The sequence below is a fragment of the Amblyomma americanum genome, chromosome 6 (assembly GCF_052857255.1).
Source record: "Amblyomma americanum isolate KBUSLIRL-KWMA chromosome 6, ASM5285725v1, whole genome shotgun sequence".
NCBI classification, from domain to species: Eukaryota; Metazoa; Arthropoda; class Arachnida; order Ixodida; family Ixodidae; genus Amblyomma; species Amblyomma americanum.
In genome coordinates, this window is record NC_135502.1 from 8918868 (window position 1) to 8944320 (window position 25453).

The 25453-nt window shown below is 44.6% G+C and overlaps 1 protein-coding gene across 2 annotated transcripts in view; it reads left to right on the forward strand.

Moving 5' to 3' along the window:
* The first annotated feature begins 8917 nt into the window (after positions 1–8917).
* The window catches only part of LOC144136260 (glycoprotein antigen BM86-like), a 40722-nt gene continuing 24186 nt past the window's right edge, over positions 8918–25453 (forward strand). For both annotated transcript variants that reach the window (XM_077668459.1, XM_077668460.1), the window contains exons 1-7: positions 8918–9103; positions 10806–10940; positions 12499–12612; positions 16411–16542; positions 20633–20740; positions 22946–23008; positions 24699–24830. In XM_077668459.1, the coding sequence (XP_077524585.1) occupies positions 9013–9103; positions 10806–10940; positions 12499–12612; positions 16411–16542; positions 20633–20740; positions 22946–23008; positions 24699–24830 (775 nt within the window). In that variant the 5' untranslated portion in view covers positions 8918–9012. The remainder of the gene's footprint in view (positions 9104–10805; positions 10941–12498; positions 12613–16410; positions 16543–20632; positions 20741–22945; positions 23009–24698; positions 24831–25453) is intronic.

A 25453-nucleotide genomic window follows, 5' to 3' on the forward strand; every position in this document is an offset into this window, starting at 1 on the left:
GCCAGATAAAATTTCAAGTTGACTGTAACAACGGCTTGCTCCATTCTTTGCCGTTGTAGCCTGAACTTATTTAAAGGTTTTTTTACTGTGCAGTGTGAAATCACAATCTTCAGAATTACAAAGTCAACATTTTTGCGCTGAACCATTTATTCATGCATATTCAATGACTTGCATAACTTTTCCCATCTAGAAAGTTCGGCAGTGCTTATAATTCTGAAAAAAAAAGCGGGCGAATTTCACAGGAGTCAAATAATCATAAAGTTATGGTCGAGTGAGAATTTGTTCGGCATGATATATGCTGTGTCAGCATGGAAGAGATTAGAGCTCAAGGGCATGAAGAGACTGAAGACTACACTTGTGCACCTCTTTGTTCTCTCGAAGCCCATGCTTCACCAAGGACGAAAACAACGAATGATGCTCAGTTGCACGAATATCGCACTTGTTGATTCAGCGTATGGTTTCTTGCAAGGAAAAGTCCAAGTGCTCAACAGGTATTCGGGCGTTGCTATCAGAACAATTAAAGTACTTGGTTAGGTCACAGATGGTTTCCAATAGCTTGCAATGGAGAACAGCTTGTGCCTCGTAAGCGGGCGGGGCGTTAGTTTTTGTAGCAATAGCTACACTATGCCATCTCTTCGACTCTTCAGCGTGGCACCACTAGAGCAACGTGGCGGCGCCGTTGGTCACGTGGTTGGTCACGTGGGGTAGTCACGTGGTGCGGAGAAACTGCTGTGCGCATGCGCCGTAGGACTGAGATCAAGAAGGAACGCCCAGCGGAACGAAGCGGCGAAAGACTGACTTTGCAATTCGACTCAGCTACTTCCACTCGACCAGATGTATCTATCGCGTCACTCCAGGTTTATCCAGAGCTAAACCACGGCAAATTTTTCGTCTAGAGCTTCATGCATCGCTGCAATGTAGCAGCCCCACGAGTAACCCTTCAGTACACATAAAGACACTCACTGAAGCGACAATTTTACGAAACCAACTTGGAAGACTGACAAAAAACATGCAGCCTGCGCAGCTCCCGCCATTCTACGCTGCTGTTGAACTGGGACCTAAGGTGTGGGCTATTTATATTTCTCAGCGCAGGAAAAATGTGCAGAACTTCTCAAGAACTGTTGGAATAAGCGCATAATTTACTGGAATATTATTTTTAGGTACACCTAAATAACACGACTCTGCGGATAAGGAATATATTTCTGCTGCAAAAAACAATACGAGAGAGGGTAACCTGATTGTCTAATTATTATTTTAGTATGTGAGAGTGAGTGAGTGAGTGAGTGAGTGAGTGAGTGAGTGAGTGAGTGAGTGAGTGAGTGAGTGAGTGAGTGAGTGAGTGAGTGAGTGAGTGAGTGAGTGAGTGAGCGAGCGAGTGAGTGAGTGAGTGAGTGAGTGAGTGAGTGAGTGAGTGAGTGAGTGAGTGAGTGAGTGAGTGAGTGAGTGAGTGAGTGAGTGAGTGAGTGAGTGAGTGAGTGAGTGAGTGAGTGAGTGAGTGAGTGAGTGAGCGAGTTAGCGAGTGGGTGAGTGAGTGAGTGAAACGTTTTTGATGAGGACCGAAGTCAAGATTGTGAAAAATAAGAATCTTGGAGAGTTCCACGAGAGTCCGGGAGGGTGAAATGACAAAAATAAATTCTAGGAGATGGGCGACTTTCCGGGTTAGGCCGGGCGAATGACCCAGGTAAATTCAGAGCTCTTAGATAACAGGAACACTCCTCTGCATTATGCCTTGCACTGGCTGGTCTCGCATGAGACCTCTGAATAGAAACAAATCCTACTAAGGTTCCTGGGCACATTCTTTTTGGAGTTTTTAGGATACACTTGTAAATTGACGAAGAACAAGCACTGCGCTAATAGCTACGTGTTAAAAGAACATAGACACATAAGTTTTTTGGTGTAGGTATTCATCTTTGCATTGGTGTGTAAGCCAATAATATACATGATCATAAGGTGGACTTCACCTGCGCCCGGAAAATAATATAAGCTTCATCTTTCATGCCACTCCCGTTTCGCTTTCAAAAACTGAACAATGGCTATGAAGTCAAAGAGCAGTACACATTCCATGTGGTATAAACAAAAAAAAACTGCGATGCAGTCAATCCTTTATCGTCTTTATTCCCGTGACATATACTAACTGCACTTTGACGTCATAGAAACAAAAACTGAAACAAGAAGATAGTAAGTCAGTTAGAGATAATTCACTGGGTGAAGGCGTATTCCTCGTAGTGGATTATGTTCCCAATCTTTTGCGCATCATTAGACAGAAAATACACACAATCAAACTTTGGTGTCTGTATTACTTTAAACGGTGCGACAGCAATTATTATTTGTTCTTGCTCGAGCAAAACTGACAGCAAGCACAATTTCGTGAAACGATATGAAAAGTGAACATTACTTATTGGGGCGCGTACCGTAGTTCCCTCGGAATTAGCAGCCACCAACTCATTCTAAAGGATTTGAGGCCACCTGCTAACAGCAGGCGGCACAAAATTTATCAGAAAAATGAGCCTCTTACAACTGCTAGTACTCCTAGTTCCACAAACAGGCTTTCTGGCCTGCAAATTTATCAAGGTGCGCACAAACCCTGCATGGCAAGTTAAGTATGGGTGACCCCTCGAATGTTTTGAGCCGGCTGAGGGAAAGCCGGTTCACGCCCTTCTTTTGCATTAGCGCTGAGAGCACATACGAAGCGAAAGGTCAGGAGGTCTATTTTGTTAAGTGGCTGCGGGCCATTCTCGAAACCGTAGAAGATACGTCACATTCCTTCACTCTTATCCCGAAGCCAACTTAGGTTGATGCATTTTTGTGCCGCAATGTTATCTGCAGATATCACGGAAAGCATTTCTTGCGTACCGGCTAGGCAAAAGGTCACCGTGTTAAGAAGCTTCTGGAATGAACCGTCCTCATGAAGGGACCAACTCGTCTGTTGCAGCGTGTATCATAAAGCAACTGCATTGGTTGGGCTACCGTTTCATTAATGTTCTTATAGCTAGAAATACTACATACAAAGCGCGCATCTGATAGGCAGTTGGAATCAATCCTTTATTTGTAGGCAACACGGCATTCTCCACATTGTTTGCCGCATGGTAGAGCTGCAGGATAACTCCTTCGCTATCAGCACAAGATGTAAGCACTTGGTTACCTATGGCCACGGCTTCCTCAAATGAGCGAAGTAACAAAGCATGATGTGCGACTCTTGAAGATGGCATGTTTGACGAAGTTCACGAGAATGAACGAAAGTGGAGGAAAACTTCTGGTGGTTTAGCATTGCTAACCGCGAAATATTGCGCGAAAGTTGGTTTTTGCAGAGGGCCTGAAAGGACGATTGAAATCGCGTTTCCTTTCCTTTCGTGACTTGCTCACAGATGGAAGTTTGTGAATACGGCGACGTGGAATGCACAGCGCGAGAGTGTGTCGCAGTTTAGCACGAGGCATGATCGGCTGCGGCGATGGCATAGTGCTCTCGTGCAGCGGCCAGCGAAGACGATCTGTTCACGCCGCTTCGGGTTAAAATCCCAGTCGCGGGAATATTTGTTTTATTTTTCCAGATTCGCCAACGTCACCCTAATTCAAAGACTCGTTTTTTCTGGCCATTTCCCGCATCGCGTGACTAACTTCAGGGGCTTCACCATACACCGGCATTTTCCTGGTTAGGATGCTTACGCACCAAAAAAAAAAAGAAAGGTACCGCGGGCAAAGGCACACATGGAACGCCCGTGTACAATTAAGGGCGACGCCCACAAAGAGCAAAGCGTTTTTGTCGGTCGTTGTCAATTATCTGACCAGTGGATGCCCTCGAACTCCGTGAGGAGTTCCCCAAGACAACGTGTGCCACACTCCCCACCCTCTTTCTCCATCACACCCTTCCTTTCATCTCATATCTGCCCTTCTTCGGACTTGGAGGGCCACCCTCGTGACGGATGACCGCAATCACTCAAACGAAAACAAGCGCTTTTGTCGAAATCTCAGTAAGCAGACTGACATCTCCTGTTACTTTGTTCAAGTTTGCACTTCGAGGACAATCCTCCTTAACCCATTTACCGTAAGTTGCTGCATGAGTCAGAGCTACTATATGGGCTGCACTGCATGCGCGCTTCAGAAAGTCGCTCAATATCGTTTTTTAGCAGCGCAAGGGACAAAGGACGAGACAAGTGCACAGCCACGGCGCTGAACTTACAACTGGTTTTATTGAGGTGATTTCCACTTCTTAAATACAGTGGCGACCAATCTCAAATGAAGAAACAAAGATGAACAAAATGGCGAAAATTACAGTTTCTGAGCACAGGGCTACAGTTGCACAAGACCAGCTGCGCCCGTTTTCCTATCAAGAAAACGCAGTTCTTTTACAGACAGAACTATTGAGGCAACGCTTTCGCATTCTTATTTGAATCTATTGATTTCTTGGGCTTCAATGATTTCACGAGTGATTTTTGTTCGATTATCTGACAGCACGAGGCACTGACTGAAAATTGGATAACAAGGCATTTTCTTGTCCTTTTTTCTTTCTTGTGTGTAGTCTCTGCAATGAGTGCCAAGGTGACGGGAAGCGGTGTTGCTCACGTTGTTGTTATGTTCGTCTAGGCAACGACCAGTTTGTCCCGTGTAGTGCTTGTCACATGATAGCGGAAACCTCTGCACAACATTGTTGATACATGGTACAAAACCTTCTTGGTGCTTCTTATCACAGCCTGCCTTCCTTGCATTGCTGTTGTGTACAATGTGGCAGAGTTTTGAGAGCTTATCGGGCGCGGAAAAAACATTTACATTCGCACGCTAGCCTAACCTTTTTAAATTATGTGAAATGCTGCGTAGGTAAGGAATAACCACACACTTTCTTTTTTCTCCCTTGTGCCTTTCAGTGGCTTCACTGCGGCCTGAATTTATGATCTCTCTTAACAGGGTCTCTGATACACCAATCAGAACGTCGGAGGGGTATCCTGCTGCCTATAAGCGCACCACCTGATTTTGATAGCTGTCTTGCATCAAATGATGGCATGATTTTTCTAGGGCATTTCAAAAACACAACTTTGCGATGCCGCCATTGACAAGCTTAGAACGTGCAGAAGCGAAAGGCGTGAGAGGCTCCTGGCATCGTGGCTCGTATCTCCAGCACACACGGCTATCGCTGAGGCACATGGCGGGATCTTAAAAACGTAACTTTTCTTCAGAAGGCATGTCATGCGTCAAAACAAGCGGGTCAAGTCAGGTCTGAAAAATTGATAAAACTTTCGAGACCGAGGCCTCTGTGTCAATATCTGCACATGTCATCAAAACTAAAAATAATCGACAAATATAAAAACACGAGCAACGCTTTAGTCCTGTTGACTGTCAAGGAGCCTGTCATGGTACGCGAGATAAATGTCACATAGTATCGGAGCTATGCATGAATCAATTCAGACGTCATTTCTCTGGAGGTAAACAGATTCATTCCAGGTGGAAAACGTCGAGTTAAGGTAAAAAGTAAGGAGTTCCATGAAGTTGCTACTGCTGATGTCTGCAGAATTCTGGAAAGCTACCGCACCAACGGGATCAATGCCTTTTTCAACGCATGCCAGCAATTTCTTTTGCAGAAGAGAATAATATAAATTTTTTATATCGATAGAGCAGGCCGAGAAGCCTTTTCCCGGGCTTTCTTGCAAGAAGTCGATTACTTGGTTAGAACTCTTCACCTGAAAAGGGTCGTCAATGAGTAAAAGTTTCAGCTTGTCTTGCAAGAATAACGCCACAGATTTTTGCCATGTACCATCCTCGGTGACTATTGCTCGAAGAGAGCCATCCAGCTTGTGCGTTTCTGCTGTGAAAAATATATTCAAATATGACCCCTCGATATTCTCTATACACTCGGCTAGGGCTTCCAGATTCATTTCAGCACACAGTTTCCGTGCTCGGGCCTTCACTTTACTTAGTACGACAACGCTTCTCTTCCGGAAATTCGGGCTAAGAGCATTTTCTGCTTTCGATAAGTAGAGCTCTTTTGGCATCACTGCAAAACCTCCCTCTTTATGAGCCTGTAATAGGGTCAGCGAGTTACTCTTAAGAAAGGAGACGGTTAATTTGATTGCAATTTTACACCTGCTAGGTTTACACTTTCTCAAAATGTCCACGCCGTCTGAAGCACATAGGTCCACTTCAGGAGCCGCTGCTAGACTGGATACTTTTCTCGCCATCGTAAGAAGTTCCAGTGCCGACCGCCTGGGTTCCACGGTGAACTTTGGTCCTCGTCTAAGGACGTCTTGTACTTGTTCCGGCAAGGACACCTCACCATAGGTATGGACCGGACTGAAGCTTTCCTGATGCGTCTTCTAAGTGTCGCCTCGAAGCTGTGGCAGCGTGCACTTCCATAAGAATTCCGTAGTCCTATCTGCCGTCTGAGACCACCGCCGCCATTCAAGTGCACCGTGCGCTGAAGATGTGCCGCTGTGCGCTCTCAGGAAAAGCCATTCTCTGTAGAGGCTAGCTTGCCTGCGCCACTCTGATTGCAAGATCTTACAGACTCTTATGCCGCAGTTCTTCGATGGTCGAAGTCCTCCGAACAACGCTAATTCTTCCAGTGGCAGAACCTTCACTCAGAGACAGAATGAAAACTTGCGGGGGTGGCATACCGCGACTGTGATCAACGAAATTAGATCGCAAGGGTTTACACTCAAACACGAAAAAGGCCTCATTGTACTAAATATGAACGCAGATACTGTAGAAGCTCTCGTCCTTTGTCCCTTGCGCTGCTAAAAAACAATGTTACACCAACTTGTCCAAGCTTCTACAGTATCTGCGCTCAATATCATCAACAGGGAGGACGTCGACAAAACTCAACGGCAGTCTGAATTGGTTTTGTTACAGTGGAAAAGCACATGTGAAACAAACAACATATACCACTGAAAATCTAACATCACCAAGTAGCTTGGGGAAGGCGATGTACTGCAATGTCCAGATATATCTTCGTTCCTATAAATACAATCTGCATCTCTGTCTACTGTCGAAAACAGCGCAAAACACAGTACACAGAAAAGAAGCAACACACACAGCGCTGAACTTACAACTGAGTGTATTTCATTAGTTAAATACAACTGAGTGACAAGTGAGTGAAATACACTCAGTTTTAAGTTCAGCGCTGTATGTGTTATTTATTTTCTCTGTACCGCGTTTCTCGCTGTTTTCGACAGTAATCATGAACCAAATGGCCCAACAATCCTCCCTTCTGCGGTTACCTCTTTCTGGGCTAGAGACATTCTTTGCACAATACTTACAACGAATGATTGCCTTCTAGTCGGACTGCCAAATAGTTCACGCAAGCCGTTCGAAGTGGACGAAATTCCCAGTGCTGCAGATTCGCTGCATACCAACCCCTATGTTTCAGTGGCGCCAGGTACGTTTGCTCCCACACTGAAAAAGTTGTCCTTTCTTTCTTCAGTTATGTTCGCAAATTGGCAAGTAAAGTGCTCGTACACTAACGGGAAGGTACATTTGAACAAGGGCAATTGAGTATATTGCCACGTGGCGGTAGGCGAAAAGACGACGAGGATAAAGTGTCTGTACCTTCCTATTCCAAAAAAGGGGCAGCAACTGTAACAGCACTCATATTGTCCGAGTTCAAATGGCCCAATCTTCTGTGCTGTCTCTGTGTTTCTGTGCCCTGTGTGCGTCGCCCTTTCTGGTGGAGGTGTCGCGTAGGATTACAGTTGCTACGCGCATCGCCGAAGGACGCCTATGAACGTTGATTTGACTCCGGTGGACCGGACTTCGAGGTGTTCCCTCCAATGTCAGTCACCTGAGTTCGAACCATTATCGCCGATGACCAGAGCTACAGCCACTATGCACAGGTCGCACGCAACAACTGCGCCTACCAGCGGGGCCTCGCTTGCTCAGAACGTCGTCCTCCAATCGCGAACGCCACCTGCCTTCCATGGCGAGGTGTGTGATAGCTCTGGGGACTTGCTCAATAAATTCGAAATATTCGGCACTGCGACGGCATTCGACTCAGACGTGGTTCGCATGGAACCGTACCATGCATTAAGGAACTCTATGGTACCATGGGAGCTGTCCATACTTGTTGGCCATACGCCTTTACTGTCGATTCTCGGCGGCCCCCTGCGGCAGCGCTTCGCGAAGCGCGGAGGCCACGCTCTCCGGTGGGCCCTTTAATATTGCCTCCACGTGTACGTGCCGTTCTTTCCGGTCGTCCGTGTTTTTGTGATGATGATTATAGATTTTCATGGCGCAAGGGCGTCTATGGCGAAAGAGCGCTATGGCACAAGGTATTTTTCGATTACTCAAGGGTGTCAGAGACCCATCTTCCAAGAATTTCACCCCTTACTAGCCGAGAACCAGGCCAGAGGAAAGCTTGTACCCATTGTACCACCGGTGGGTGTCCGGCGGCACTGGGGATCGAACCCCGCACCTCCCGCGTGCGAGGCGAATGCTCAACCACTCGGCCACCGCTGCGGTCGTCCGTATTTTTGTGTCGTAGAAAATAATCTCGCAGGTCTAGTAGACGATCACAGGCGAGAGGCCTGTAGATTTTTTTGTTTGTTTTGAAACCTGCACTTATGGGCAGATGCACAAGACAATTAGTTCCGTACTGCTAGTTGTACTCTCCGGGGTCCAAGCACGTCAGCACTCAGCTGGAGGTGCTGCGTCATCAGCCAGGGAATGCACCCACGAGAAAGCTGCAGAATAAAATGTGCTGAGACGAAAACGACCGTATGAAAAAGCACTGCCTGAGAGCTGCAACACGCCCTTTGCCCGATGACCTAAACGCCCGTAGCAATAAAGCCCTGCGCAATCGATTCGTAGGTCCCGTTATCAGCGCAGTGGGGCGGCGACGGAGCAAGCGCAGTGCACTCTATGACGCGCGTCGATAGGATCCGTATGCGAACGATATCAAAGATAACAAGAGCGATAGCTTCTTGACGCGCACGATGATTACGCCAGTGCGGGTCGCATGCGGGTCGTAAAAACGTGCTTGCTGAGCAGTCGCCAAGGGCACGCCATCCTCTGCTCACATCTGCCTCGGAGATGCGTCACTGCATCGTGTTTGTCGTGGGCGCTTTGCTCATTGGGAAAACTGCAGGAGATGAAACTGCAACGGAGAAAGTGCCACAAGCAGGTGAGTTGGGAGGAACCGCGAGAGCTGGCTCTTTTCGGGAACCTGAAAGCGCTTTTTTATACAAAACAGCGCGCAGTTTGACAGGGACTTACCAACTCGCCCAAGCATCCGTTTTTACTGAAAGCGCTGAGCTGCGCCGTACAATATATGCGATATTCCGAAATTTTGCCGTATACAAAGAAGCTGCGCACCAAGGGAGGGCGACAACTAATCTCGATATGGCACGATCGTCAGCTTTGCAACTCAAATGTTCAACAGTGTTTTCAGCGGAAGGTCAAAAAAGAAAAAAAGAAACATAACATGCTCAGCAAGGTCACTAGACTGAATACCTGGCGATTTGCTAATGTTGCGGTCTGTGCGGAACGATCAATGGAAAATTTTTATTATGCATGCTTTGAAACAAAGCAATTTTCTGGGCGCCTTAGTATGTCATTGTCTGAACGTTTAGATACTGAAAATTTCAGCTAACCTCTACAAGTCATTTGGATTTAGACCTCGAATCAAAAATCGTGGTCTGCGCGTGGCACAGGTATCCTTCGAATCACAAATAAAATTTGAGCTTTCTACGTGCCCTCACCTATTCACTGGGACAGCCGTACCTATGAACACGTAGAAACGAAAGAAATAAATATACAAAGTTGTTTTAGAAAACTGGCCTTATATGGCGTTGTGCTGGCAAATCAATCTCCCTTGAAAGGAGAGAAAATTTGCTGAAATTTTTTTCTTTTCCTTTTAATGCCGCAGAGTGCAGCACTCGCATTGATTTTTTTTTTTCGCATCCGGATAAGAAAACGCTTTCTTTCTATGACTCTATAACTCCTCCCAGCTTGCTCAAATGAAGTACTTTTTTTTGTCGGGATTGTGCATGGTACGAAAAAGAACTGGCAATTTGACAAGCGAATGTTTGGAGACACAGAATGGAAGAACACATAAGGAGTTCTGGTACGCTGAAAGGTCGCGTAGAACTGCTGGAGAAAGCTACTGCTTGCGTTGAAAATCCTCTCTAATAGCTCGTAACCATTTGAAAAATAATGACATAATGCATTGCTTGGGGACCAAAGTCGAGGGCGATTTGAGTCGTCCTCAGCTTCGCTGAACTACGTCGCACAATGGGGGGGGGGGGGGGGGGGGGGCAGAAATATAGCACGCAGTACACGGTCATGTCACCCGGGCTCAGGAAAGGACGCTCACGCTTAATGGTGCCCATATTTAGGCTCGTAGGGCTATTTTAAAACAGTATCATCGGGTTCATTACGGCTCAAAAATAATGTTTCTGTTGCGGTGTTTCTGCGAGGAAAGTAGTACCGGCATCGCACTATTTTGCCGTCAACGGAAACAAATGTGTTCACCAGCTGCTCAGTGAGGATGTTAACAGTATGAGCCGAGAACTGTATTTCAAAGAGGTCTGGGTACACGACAGCAGCAGCGATGAAGACTGCGAGACTAGAGTAGCAGTTAAAATTGAAATATAATTCAGAGAAACAATTAATTTCTGGGTTGCAGAAAATTCTCTTCGTTTCTCCTGTTTCTACTGGGTAACCAGCGTGTATCAGCACTGTTGGACGGTAGTTTTGGCTAATCGAATAAAACGTGTTTGTAGACAAGTTTGCTGTCCGATTTCGCAGGTGCTTTTTTATCCTGATGTTACAACACAAGATTACTTCACGCCTCACTAAATGTCTGCTATTCTTTATCCCTAAAGATATTTGCAACGAGTTTGGAAACAAATTTTGCAAGGGTGAAAAATGCAACGCTTCACTGGATGTGAAGGGAACATTCACCTGTCAATGCGAGCGAGACACAATGTACTTCGATGCTGTCGAAGAGATGTGCCAATGTAAGTTCCTTTTCTTCTGTTCTTTTTTTACACACAAATTTCAAGGTTCTCAAAGGGGATCACAATTCAGCTTGCAGAAAGAAAATTGCAGCTAAAATTTTACTGCGTACTGTCGTACATTCTACCGAAAAAAAAAGAACATGCCAGACAGAGAGAAATGCTGGATAATAATATAGGGGAAAAAAGCAGTATCGTTTAAACAAAGAATTTTGTGTGAATTTAAGTTCGAATTGTACCACTGAGGGCTACTTTAACTGAACGAATGGCATCTATGAACAACAATCAATATAGGCCTGTTTGAAGCTTCAGAAATGTGTGCAATATGTGAACCTAACCACTCCGTGTAGACCTGGTCTCTCATTGACTAAAACGTTTGGTGCGACTGCATTTAATTGAAGCTCTAGGATGAGGTACCATCTGTAGTAAGTTCCATTGGCGAAAATGTTTTTTTTTTGCAATATGAAGTTTACTATACCTTTAAAACCAAAGGTTTGACAACATCTCGTCTGCTTGGGACGTAAATTTGTGCCGAAACGAAAAACTGGAACGCTGCCTACATGTTGTTGTTAGAAAAGGTTTAAACTTTCAGGCTTCCACAATTTTCGGTTGGCGTTCCTGTTTTCTTTTTTTTTAATTCACTGGACCCTTCCAGCTCAGGCTCATCTGAACAGTATGCCTGACGCCAGTGTATGAATGAAAGCTGCTTTAAGCAGTCAGGCTTTCTTAGCCTTTCTATGTTTAATGAGGTTCTTTGATCGGCGAGAGAAGTAGACAGGCATCGCTCTCAGAAATCCGTGAAGCGCTAACAGTAAGCTCAAGAGTTCCGTGCTTGGTCAGCTTTGGTAACTGTGCGTTAAATGCTGACTTAGTTTTTATAGGAGGTCAGATATCTGTAACTTGTTTGTGCATATCTGTGTTTACATCAAGTTTTCAAACAAAACTTTAATACCAAGCTCTCCCTGGGCATAACCATTATTTCTTGATGGGCTGCAGCGCGTGCCTGGTACAAGCGCGCTCACAATGGCGGAGCCTTGAGAACGCAGCAGCCCAGTGAGCAGTATAGCAAAGCCTGCTTGGAAAGTTCTAAACACTCGGCAAAAACGCCTGTCCGGGGGCCGAGAAAAGGAAGACGTTTAGTAAATAATCTTGATAAACCTGGTCAGCGCCACGTATTATCCACATCGGTCACTGATAGCACTTTCTTATATTGTCTCTGTTCTTGAAAAGCATCAACCTGTTGCTCACATGCCACGATGGACTAAAGAAACACCTGGATTAAATTTTGAAGCACTGGACTATCCGGTAAAATGTCATATCTGCTGTCATAGGCAAGTATTCTCGCCTTTAACTTTGGAATGGGGTTGCGAAGCCTGCCTAAAAATCACTAATACTTTACAGTGATTTTATTTTCCTTCTAGGAGATGTCCAATCATCTGAAAATGCTGCGCAATTACTAGCGACTCAGTGACTCTCTTCCCTAAATTGCAGCTAGCTTAACTCGGAAACAATGCTATGACGTTTGTTTTTTTTTCAATATAGCTTTCTTTATGCTCTGCAGATAAGAAGACCTGTGTAACTACGGAGTGTTCTTTGGGGCAATGCAAAGAAATCGGCATTAACCAGGCAAAATGCGGCTGCGAAAATAAAGCTTATGTAACGCTCACTTGCAAAGGTAAGCTTCTCAACCATGTCGTTGTTGTAGACACTCGAGTGATTTCATAATAAAGTAGGTTTTACTTGTAAGTTTGCACGATGTCTAAGGTGTCTGAGTACTCTGCACGAAGACTGCTCTTTTAATGTGGAGACTTCTGGTTGCGCGTGGCATCAGCAGCTTTTTGCACTGATTGAAAGTATGCGCTTAAGGAGCTTGTTTCATTTTCTCGTACAAATTTATAAACACTCTGAGTGACCAATGTTTTAAGATGATACCGAAACCTTCCACCTCGCTACAATTCAACCTTAACATCGGCAGAAATGACGTAACAATATAGAGCGCTGTCGGGAGCAAAAGGATGTATACCATGTCCCTGAGCGTGATTCGCTGCTCTTGCGACGTCTTTTGGCGCTAGCAGGAAGTCTATCGTCGCAGCAGTGGAATACATTCATCGGTGTAGGCACACCCTTGGAGGCCAGGAGCGACACAGCTTATCAAGGGCTGGGTGCTACCCCTCTTCGAGGGTCTAAAAGAAGCCTGAGCTTATTCCAATGATTGGATAAAATATGACGCTCATAATTATTCTAACTTCAATAATTCCTAACATACAGCCCATCATCCTTTACCGCACATCCCACTCGTTTCAGTCTTTTCGCAGAGTGCACAGCAGAGTCTCTTTAGGCATGTGTTTTCCCCCGCGGTGGTTTCCTCTGTAGTGCTTCGTGCCCCCTTTTAATTTTTCATCAACAAGCTATAGCTTGCTACCTTTGGCTCTTTTTCATTTTTTTTCTTCTTTCTTATCACGATTGAGTTAATTCTGTTATATTTAAGTGTTAGGGTTGAAGCATTTTTTGTCTCTCCTTTTAATTTTATGCTTGCCCCAACATGCCATCTACCCTCTTCTTCGGGAGCAGCCTCTTCTTCTGACATGTCGTTTCTTACTTCAGGCCGCGACTTCCTTCTCAAAGGTCGCTCATCAGAGAGCGTGCCTTTATGTAATAATATTTTATGCGGCACCAGGTGCGAGATGCACAGACCAAATGGGGAGAAATTCGCAGACGATAAGCGAGTCTTCAGACAAAATTATCGGCCAGTGGAACACGAGGCGAGCTCCATTCACGCATGCGCGTGCTAACGATTTTAAATGCCGCTCATTGGCCGTTATGCTTACTTGGCACATATGAAACTAATATGTTCAGTTGAGTTCGTTTTTATTTCCTTAAATGACCTCATCACAATCATCATCACAATCAGCCTGACTACACCCACTGCAGGGCAAAGGCCTCTCCCATGTCTCTTCAATTGGCCCTGTCCTTTGCCCGCTGCGCCACCCTATATTCCAACAAACTTCCTAATCTCATCCGCCCCCCGAACCTTCTGCCGCCGCCTGCTACGCTTGCCTTCTCTTGAAATCCACTCCGTTAGCCTTAAGGACCAGCTGTACTTTGCCTTCGCATTACATGCCCTTCCCAAGCCCAATTCTTGCTTTTCATTTTGACTAGGACTTTTCATTTTGACTTTTCATTAACCGGCGTTTGCTCCTCACCCACTCTGCCCGCTTCAGGTCTCTTAACGTTACACCTATCATTTTTCTTTCCATGGCTCGCTGCGTTGTCCTTAACTTAAGCTGAACTCTTTTCGTTAGCCTCCGCGTTTCTGCTCCCGTAGGTGAGTACCGGCAAGATACAGCTGTTGTACACTTTTGTCTTGAGGGATATTAGTAAATTGCTATTCATGACCTGAGAGAACCTTCCATATGCGCTCCACCCCATTCTTATCCTTCTAGTTGTTTTCCTCTCATGATCCGGATCAGCTGTCACTACCTGCCCTGAATAGACGTATTCCTTTACCACTTCCTGCACCTCGCTTCCAATTGTGAACTGCTGTTCACTTGCTAGGCTGTTGAGCATTACTTTGGTTTTCTGCATGTTAATTTTTAGACCCACCCTTTTGATCTGCCTGTCTAAATCATGACCCCATTCAAGAGAATAATACATAAGGGGTGCTATTATTTGTATATAGGAAAACAAACAGCGATGATTATTTAGACTTGAAGATGATCAATAACACGTTCTTAGAAAGCAGATAAAGAAGCGATGGAGACAGCTTCATAGGGTATAGGCCGTTGCAGCCTGTAGCTGCTAGAAAAAAGAGCGAAACGGAGAACCTAGATGCATATGATGGCAGATGCATATGATGGCGGTTTCAAAAAACAGAGACGCCGACCAGTAAAATGAAATTTTATGTTCATGTTACGGCGCCCACAACGGGGGCCTTTTTCACAATCTATTGTGAACAAGGCAATTTCATTTTACTGGTCATCGTCTCTGTTTTGGGAAATGTATCGCCCCGGCTAGTCAGGATTCCGTCATGCTCTCTACTTCATATGATGGCGGGAGCACAACTTGAAGTGGATGACAGGTGCTGTGAGATGTGCGTGCTGCGGCTGTGATATGCTGTGCTTGATTGAGAGAAGACTAGAAAAATTTCTGATGAAGGGTGAGGTTTGCAATGCGGCGATGTAAAGAGAAAGATGGAAGTCGAGATTTTGCTTTCAGGACAAAACACTGACGTCGTATGAATATGCGGAATGAATGAATCGGGCGGCATGATTCCGAACAGCTTCCGCTTGATGTGGGCTCCAGATGGCAGATGCATATCCCAAGATGGGTCCTGCAAGTGATTTCTACGCGATCAATTTTACATGTGATGGAACAAGATGGAAGTAGCGCTTAAGAAAACTTAGTGTTTTGTTCGATGATTAAATGGTGTAAGTGATGTGAGCTCAACACGATAAATTGGAGGAAAGAGTGACTTCTACATATTTATATGATTGTACTAGCTCAACTGGAGTTTTAGAAATGGAATAACGAAAAGGATAGGGGTCTTGATAAAGTGTGAAGGACATGAGTTCACATTTAGTAGGATTGAGGGAGATTAGCCAGTTATTGCACCAATTTAGTACACTGTTAAGATCTGCCTGAAGAGCGTGTTGAGGTGACAATAATGGTACCAAGTACGAAATCATCAGCGAACATTCAATTCCACCGGAAACATGCAGGGGCAAGTCGCTAATATATATTACAAGTAGAAGGGGCCGAGGACAAAACCTTGCGGAAGGCCTGAGGTATCTCAGAGGGGTTTAGACAAGCGGCCGTTAAGATAGACTGACTGTGAACCATTAGTTAGGAATTCTTAAATAAACTTAGGAATAATAGAATGTAAGTTCAGCTGCTTAAGTTTCAATAGTAAACGGCGGTGAAGAACCGTGTCAAAAGCTTTCGTATAATCTAGAAAGAAGGTGTCGGCCTGCATGTTACGGTCAAGGTTAGTGTGCAGGTCGTAAAGGAAGAGTGCTAGTCGGGCTCCGCAAGAGAAGCCCTTACGAATCCCGCGTTGTAAAGAATGAACAAAGTTAATTGGAGTCCAAGAAGTTCATGCTTTGTGAGTAGATGACGTAGAACTTTTTGCTGGGCTAGCTGGTGCATGTTACTAAGAAAAGAAGCGCCAACAGAGACAATACGTAAGAAGTGACACAGACAAGCGCTTCTTACGTATTGTCTCTGTTGGCGCTTCCTTTCTTAGTAGATGACATATTCTATGATTTTGCAGAGCGCATTAGTTAATGAAATGGGGCGGTAACTCAACGGTGAGTCTCGTTTACCTGATTTGTAAACTGGAGCTGCCTTTCCCTTTTTCCGATTTCACTTGTAATTATCGCTGTGCTTCGTTTTTCAATCGGAACTGTATTTTAAGCGTCGTGTCTCTAGTATCCTAAAATATGCGCGTGTTACTTGATTCCGTTACCTGTTTCAGTTACTGATTTCTACGCCAAAGAATGTCAACAGAAAGGTGGCACTGCTGTGGTGAACATGGACTCATTAGATGGTGCACGTTGCAGCTGCGGGGAATGGGCGGTGATGAATAGCAATAAAACCAAATGTATTCGTAAGTATATTTTCCCTGAATTTGTAACTTCGGTGATTGATAGGCTTGAAGTGTCAATTTCATATCAAGTGTAGCCAAGCAAAGCACCCTTTATGTTTTTGGTGAACAGCATCCAATTTTTATCAGTGAAAATGGGTCGTATCGTCATTTCTGGATATGCTAGTGTTTGTCCTGCTGCAAAATGCGCCCTTATTGCTGAGAAAATTGAAGTTGAAGATTCTCCCGCCACTCGATTCAAACCAGTGTGACGTCTGCACCAAAAAAAGACTTCGCCATCACCTTTTGAAGTGAAAGGCGTTGCTGGGATCCGCGCCAAAAAACTGTGCTGACACATGCGAACTTGGCCTGTGTTGGCGGCACTTGTATCTGAGTTTGGCCGTTTTAGCTTGTAAAACCTCCGTTTTCAGTGAAACTATTCTCTTTGTCGTTACAATACGACAATTTGTGGACACATGCCAGCTTAATCCTTTACTTAGTGTTATTTTTACGTTCATTTCGCTCTGCTGCAGTTCAAGTGACACTGAGCCCAACTGGAGTCAACTTTTTTTGTGTTAGAAACTTACTCTTTGGACCTTTCTGGCTTTGCCTATTTTATCGGACAGCAAATGCATTCATTGCCAAGAAAATTTAGATGAAGCATCCTTCCGCCACCCCACTTAAACTCTTGACGTCAAGACCAAAACGGATTCCGAGACCACTGCTTCGAAGTGAACGGCGGTGGAGGCTAGCCTCACGGACGCGAGCGCGGAGAAACTTTCTTGCGGCGCCGCAGTTTTTTTGCGAACAGGGCCGCTGATAGCTGCACCTGTATTTCACTTTTTGACCTTTTGAAAATATGGAAGCTCCATTTTCTTGCCAATAGCATCTTGGCAACGCGGTATAACGCGGAATAACGCGGTATTCTATCGACACAGAGCAACTTTAGTTCGGCCTCACTGTTCCTTTAAGTTTGCGCGTGCATGCCACTTTTGGGAAGAGGCTTCTTTTAATAAAAGCCTAATTAAGGAACACCATGCCAAAAGTGTCGTGGTTTTTCTCACTGCCCCAGATTTTTTTATGTTCAAGGCGTTCACTACACTTGCGAAAAGAGAATTTTATTACAACTTATCTTCCTTTTGCCTCACAGCATCGAGAAATCCAACTGACTTTTTCTTGTAGCGTAGCTTAACATGCTTGAAAAAAGAAAACAGAAATGTGATACCAATTGAGAAATCAATGGGTGTAAAAGAAACCGATGATTCCCTTTTATTGAAATTACTCGTTGTTCAGCCATTATGCCAACAAGCCATACGAAAGCCTGCCTAACAGTGCCGTATACATGCCTTGGCTTCTGGCGGGTTCCAGTTCAGGCAACACAGAGCACACCAAAAGAGTGGTGATTTGGACATGTCAGTAGTTCATGACGATGATGCAAAAGCACAAAGGCACGAGAACAACAGGGGAGAAGTTGGCAGGAGAAGCGTTCGTTCTGTCCACTTCTCCGCTGTCGTCCTTGGGCTTTTGCGCTTTTCCATCCTCAATAGAGTTACCCGAATTTCGCTTCGTACATGACGTCAGCAACTACCCCACAGTCGTACAAAACAGCCCGGATACTGCGTTTTAGAGCTTAGAGAAAGCTTACTTTAAAACATTAGCAGTAAAATTATGTGGTATTCCTTTTTTTTTCTCATCAAAAGCGCCCGAAACACTGAGACTCTTTTCTTAAAAAACAGATGCAGCGTTGTATATGCAATTCGCAGCACACAGAAGTCAGCCTCCTGGTGGCTTTCGGAACTGCAATGCCAATTTTGAACCTCAACAGCGCTCATAAGGGTCGCCGGAAGTATAAGATTCAAAATTTCATCAAAGCTACGTAGCTCCTAGACAAGAACTCATGCTGAAGACTCTTGAAAGCATGAAGTCTTCTAAAAATTTCTGCCTAACCAAACAATGCACTACCTTCGACAATTTCTCCAGGTCCTTTTTAATGTAATAGCGTCAAGAACAAATGAAAATTTCGTGTTAACGTTTATTTATTCAATCTCTCTAAGACACGTAATACACAAAATTGTGGTACAACATTTGTAGAGGAGCCACAGAGCCAAAGAAACGTATTTTTATTACTTTCAAAGCTCAAATTGTTGTGCACCTTATTGCCACAGTAATGACTTGAAGTAACAATAACATTTTCAAGCTATTACTTGGCATGAATTTGCCCTTTGTTGTCCTGATTAAGCGGATGAAAAATGGCACCCTTTCTTCGTTTATAGTGATATTCGTAGGCACACTTGAGGTGAAAATTTTATTCATGGATTGCACCTCATAACCTTCTTTATAAAGCTAGTACGATGCTAGAACGTGGCAACTGAGCGCACGCAAGCTCTTTCTTGATATATGTTCTCACAAAAGCCGCACTCTGGCAATGTATGAGACGTAAAGGCGTTCAGAAGAGCGTGTTGTCGGGCAAGTTGGCTTTGCATGATATGGAAGAAGTTAGCGCAAAACTTAGACAGAGACCGAGAGGAAACACACCAGACGACAGACGAGGGCTACTACCAACCAAGTAGCGCTCGTCTGTCGTCTGGTGTGTTTATTCTCGGTCTCCGTCTAAGTTTTACGCTAACTTCTTCCATATCACGTAAAGGCGTTCATAGGGCTGTTATGTTGGTCCCGTCGGGCAATAAACCTTTGTGACAGACGTTCAGAAAACGCACCAACGAGCAGGGATATCAACGAGCAGCACAATGAAGTGTTGATGCCACAGTGCAATCAGAGTGCTTTAAAAAGCTAATGCGCATTTTGGGTAGTCTCAAGACCACCCACCCCTTACTTTCTTCCTTAATAAGCTTTCCAAAGTGCCTGGGAGAGGAACCCACACTAATGTTTTGGCTAATGTAATCAAACGCACTATTCTCTCTTCACTCATTGTTGCTAGACGGCATTTCGGCTTATATTGCGAGTGATACTCTGAATACAACGGGAAATTATTTCGTCCGTGTGTAATGTGTCCAACTCAACTACTAAGCGCAAAGGTTTCCTCAATGTTTCAGGAAGAATACAGACGCACATGCGCGGGAAGCAGGATTAACAGAGTAAATTCTCTGTGAGTGGAAAAGGTGCAGGCGAATGGCACGGCGTCATGATCAAATTCAATTGAAAAGGGTTCAGTCATGGAGCCGTGTGCATGATCGATGCTTGTACTCGAACATGGCGATGGAGGTCAAAATATAAACCTTGTCCGGGCACTGCTGCTATTCGCACAGCACTGCGTGGAGCACCCTCGCTGCTCTGCGGGAGAAACTGCCACCAAACCTTCTGGAGACATTGGTGCGCGCTTGTTTTTAGGCGTGATGGGTTATCGTGCGCGCTGACTGGAAAAGGCTGGAGCGAGCTAGCAGAGAAGAAAAGACCCGACCGCGCACTTCGCCGATTTTGGCACATGATGTTGAGCAGCCAAATAGCTTTACAGTGTATGCAGGCCATCGCTCGTGAGGCTTCACTGGGGCGCTCCGCAAGCAGCTTCTAGCGACAAAACGCGTTTCCAAGCACGAAGTGCTCCTAGCTCCCATTGTTGGCAAACTGTGTTTATGATCGTCAAAAAGAACGGTCTCCAAGTGCGAATTTAATTTCGAATAGTATGCAGGAGTGAAGTAGCGATGGAGCCTTTCTGAGGCACACTCTAAGTGTTGAGTTCGCATTATCTATTACACGTCCTAGACTTGCCTACGCCGGTCTTGAAAAACGTTTCATGCATGGTTCCTACTTTTGGCAACGCGATCTACTGCAATATTTTTGCCGCTCGGCTTTGGGTGCTGTACGCATCACATTATATTTAAGTTAAAATCTGTAATCCCTACGGAAAGTCTAATGGTATCTTGCTTTTAGCGTAAGCGACAGTTTATTTTATTTGTGCCAGGCTTCAAATATTTCTGCTCTTTCATTTAAGCGCAATTTCTTCCCAGAGTTGCAGTATCTTTGGTGCACTTTTTGTCTTTATTATTTCGCTCCTACAGTAGATTTTACTTGCTCCTCTACATGTGGACTGTCAATATGTGCCTGAAATTATGTGTTATTTGGTTCTGAAAAAAAAAATCTTTAATGTCTTTTTTAGCCACCACCTGCTTGTATCCAGCTCTCAGTTGCAAAGATCTTTGTGAAAAAAACCTCCTTGATAAAGATCCACGTTGCTGCGAGGGATGGGACCAAAAAGACTGTTCAAGTACGTAATGGTGCTTTTTTCGCGGCACAACCGTACCGCACTTTTCTTTTTGCCTGCTTAAAGCTTAGACTTAACCGCTCATGTCGTCAGCTTTTTGTAGACTGCCGTTACTCTCGAGAGGACTCTAACGGCTTTCCTAAAGCATTCGTGAACACTCTAATGAACTTTTTACATATGTACGAAATACGCTGTCTACGAGCAGTGGACGAATACGCACGAAGTACAAAATTTGGAAGACTTTCAGTAGGTAAGGTGAGAGCAGCTAATAGGGCAGCTAGGTACTAACACGCTCAGCGCACACAATTTTTCAGCATGTTAGTTCTATTCCCATGCGGTAATGTGAAAAAAACAAAGTCGTTACTTTGTGTGCGACCGGTAAAAATGCTGAGGTCTGAAACTATTCGGTGAAACTACACCTCACACATTTTGAACGGCCTGTATATTCTCAGCTATTAAAGTGTCCTTGCTAGCATTAGACGCCAATATTTTCTGTTGGTATGCAGAAACTTTGCAGCCTATGTCTTTTTACTAGTTCATCAATGGCCTGCAGCTTCTTCCTGCAAATTACTACCCTCTTTATCCCGTCTTTCAGTAGCACTGGACTTTTGTTACTGATGCAGGAATTAAGTCTCTAAATTTAGCAATGCACGCTTCGTAATTCGGTCCTGATCTGTCATGACCGCATTTGAATATGAAATGTATACTGCTCTCTCCCTGAGAGCAATGCGACGCTTATACAGATGTATGAAGCGTGTTTTTGCGAAGGCGAAAGCAAATGATGTTATGTTAACGTTAACAGCAGAAGAATTAAGTTGCAGTGTGGTGTATGGAATTGCGATTTCTGGAGAAACAGGAAAGAATTAGAATTCGAGAACAACATATCTGAGGGTAAATGTAGATGTTGACCAAGGTGATGTAGCGCCGACCATAGCGATGAAATTTCGGCAGTCCTAAGGAATCAATCTTAATTCTGGGCTTCCTCATGAAACATGTTTACTAGTGGGCGCCGATGCGTAGGCCGTTATTAAAACTAGTTTTAGCCCGGAGCGCTCGATGTCTCCCCCCCCCCCCCCTTCCCCCCACGCGCCGTTTTGCGTGTACCTATGCGGAAATCTTTAAAACGATGGTGTCATTACTCATGCCGTGTGAAAGCCAGTCGGGTACTTATGTGTTTCGTTTTGATGGTGGTACAGAAGTTGGGATAATCTGCCGCAATGTGTGGGCAGTGTACTGAGCACTTTCTGGTTGTTTCTTTATGCATGAATGGAAAAGTACTCTTTATCGAGAATAACAAATTTAAACGGCAATCATACAGGAAACATAGCCGTCGCTTAACCTGGTGCACATGCATATCTCTTTTCCGACATCGAAAGGCCGCATTAATTTAGATTCAGGACGCTGGCGGATGATACTGAACCGCTGGGTGTCTGCCTTGCGTGGCTCGATATGAGACGCGCAAACCTACGTCAGCATGTGGCAACCGCACTTTGTGATTTCTGTTAAGTGTATTAAGGTTATGCCCAATGTACTGTGCCAGAAAACTTCTTCTACAGTGCCCGCAAGGGTGTGTACATTTTATAATCACGAATTAAAATTGATATGTTACTTTCCCCCAAGAAGTAGCTTGAAACAGACACGATATTTACGAGACCTTTCTTTGGTTCCAAACAGTTGTTTATTCATGCGCAAGAATGCAGATTACAGCTAGCAGTGCTTGTTCTCTTAAGCATTTGTCTTTTTTTTCGCATATAAAAGAAGCCCGTGAAAACAGTGCAATGTCAAAATCTACCGCGAATACAATAAAAAATTGTTTTTTTCTTAATCTTTACTGCATTCCGCTACCAATAATGCGAGGTTCGTGACTTCTCATTTGATGTTGATGCCACATAATATGGATCAATCTAGTTCTTCGAACACATGCGAAATAATGTTTTAGCCTATCACTTATTAGCACTAGTATGACCAGGAGAATGTTGTATCCAAATTGGTAATGTGCGAAATTAGCCAAAAAGGCTGCAGGTGCTAACTTTTGCGGGCCTGTTTTGTCGAGAGCAGGTAGTATGCGATGTCTTTGTACTTCGCTTTCATGCTCTTAACTTGTCTTTTATTTCCACGGCTGAGAGAAAGTATCTAGAGTGCCGCGTAGAATTTAGTACTTATTTCTTCTCTAGTGATCGTTTCTTTTCTCTTCGTGCACTTTTTCAGAAGCCCCTCCAATTGGCACTTACTGCTCGCCTGGTACCATCAGGAAGGGCGCAGACTGCCTAAGTATGCTCAGCTTCAATACTTACACCAGCTTTAGTGCTTTAGATCTTGATTTCCTCTATCATTTTCACCAATGCAATTAGACTCTCTACCTCTAATGCTGGATGCATGAAAAGGTGGCCATGAAATTTTGTTTTTGCGCTAATGTTGCTTTTTTTAAACATGTGACAGCGGCTGTACGCAGGAAACGGCGTGTGGTCGACTGTCTGATTCACTCATAGCTTATCGACTCGTTTATTATTTATGGTTTCTAGGGGTTAACGTCCCAAAGCGACTCAGGCTGTGGGGGACACCGTAGTGAAGAGCTCTGGAAATTTTGATCTCGTGGTGTTCTTTACCGTGCACTGACATCCCACAACACACGGGCCTCTAGCATTTCGCCTCCATCGGAAAGCGACCGCCGTTGCCGGGATCGAAGCCGCTTTTTCGGGTCAGCAGCCGAGCGCCATAACCACTGTGCCACCACGGCGGCACCTATCGACTCGTGGTCAACTAAAGAGCGCTAACCAAGACGACAGACAAAGAAGTATAGAAGAGCACTGACTCTCAACTAACTTTTTTATTCACAAATATGCATGTCAGGTGGCCGTAAAGAGCACTGCCGTCAATGTCTTGTGCATGTCTAAATGTTTAAGTGCGATATCATTTAGACTGCCGCCACAGAAAAAAATTCACTTTTTCATATTAGAATCCTTCGATTGATCAATCAATGATGAAGTCAACAGGGCCACATGACCCCAAATGACCAATTATAGAGCACCTCGAAATTTGAAATTCCTCACTAAATTCGCTGCTTGATTGAGAGAGGTTACGTGACCTTGTTACGTCATCACAGTCTGCCCATCGTGGAAGGTGGCAACCTGCCGACCGGGTTGTGAGCAAACTGCCCTCTGTTGCCAACTTGAATTCAATTGCCACCTAGTTAAAGTGGCGCTGGGCATTAGCCTTACGGGAGATCGGGAAGATCAACCTGTGTCTCTCAAACCCCACCGATGTCTGCCTTAGCAAAAACCACCTGCAGTGGCAGTGGCGCATCGCCTAATGGCTGCACCAATGGGCAGTAGGGATATAAGAGCTCCCCGCAATCTATGAATGCGATTGAGAGGAACGTAGAGTCATCAACACGGCGTGACCACCAGTGCACTAATCATAGCGCACCGCCAAAGTTGAAAATAATAGGGCCCCAAAATTGGGAAGTTGGCCCCTAAGTGCTTTCGCATTTTATTCTTTTACAGTGTGGTTAAGAAGGCCCTGAGGTTTTTCTGTTATCATGTGATGCTTGGATGACACCCATATCAGAACTGCTCGGCAAGCATACCAATCTCATAAACGGTTCAAGTAGCAGCGCTTCGCAGTGAGCCTTAATTATTAAAGAGCCATCACTATCAATTAACACGAGAGCTGATGGGCGCGTATTTTATTCTGAATAGACAGCCACACTGCGCAACCCAGCCATTTATGACGCCCTTCATCAAAAAGATTTGTTTCCTTGTTACTCCTTAAATATTAGAAAAGTTGGCAAGATAATTTGAACAAAACCACAAGGCGCGCAAACAGAAAAAGCGTATGCGTGGTGCACCTTTGGTGAATCAGCAATAGACTCGTCCCGTTGATATTTTAGCGTTACCCTTTAGAATGTTCGCTTTTTGTACTCTTGTGGAATGCAACTAACCGGTGGTGCATCCTTTTGCAGGCGCCTGCATAGCAGGTGAAGGGAAGCTCCTTTGCAAGAACGGATGCAGGGCGTCAAAAGTCCCGGGTAGAGCTTACGAGTGCCAATGTAATTCGGGATATGTAGTTGCCGAAGACGGAATCCAGTGCAAAGGTAAAAATAAGACATTCGGTGTTTGTGCAATTGTTCTTTTCCCGGCTCACTGAAGTGCTTCTTTGCCATTTCGAGCAAGCCGTGATGTCAGAGTCGGTACTTGACAAAGGCGGAGGGACAAGAAAAATATGTGGGAAGCAATTGTTAAAAAGTACTGTTATGCTATGTTGTTTTCTTTTCTTTGACAATGCTGTTTTGTATTTGTTGTTAGCATTATAACGGGCTGCTTGTCGTATGCTTGCTTTGCATTAAGTAGTTCTCAAATTCGAGCGAGTTCCCGCACTCCAGTTGTCTTCCCCTTTTGCAAAAGAGCTAGTCAGGCAGTGTGCAGGAGATAGGTATTACAAGTAAGACTCGCGACTGCTTCTATCGTTGGCAATTTTATTAAAGAAAAATCACATTTCTTTTTTTTTTCGTGTGTGACTAAAGAAATTGTTCCCGCGCACTTTCCAGTCTCCACACGCCTGATATCAATGAAACAAGCTTAAGATGAGTGAAATTCGTTGCAATGAAGCACGGCGTACCTCGAGGGACAGACGAAAGCGTGTTTTACTTCTCGTGCAACACTTGGCCTGCGTACCCATATCCATGTTTATCACTGTGTCTGTTTTTCTTAAATGTGC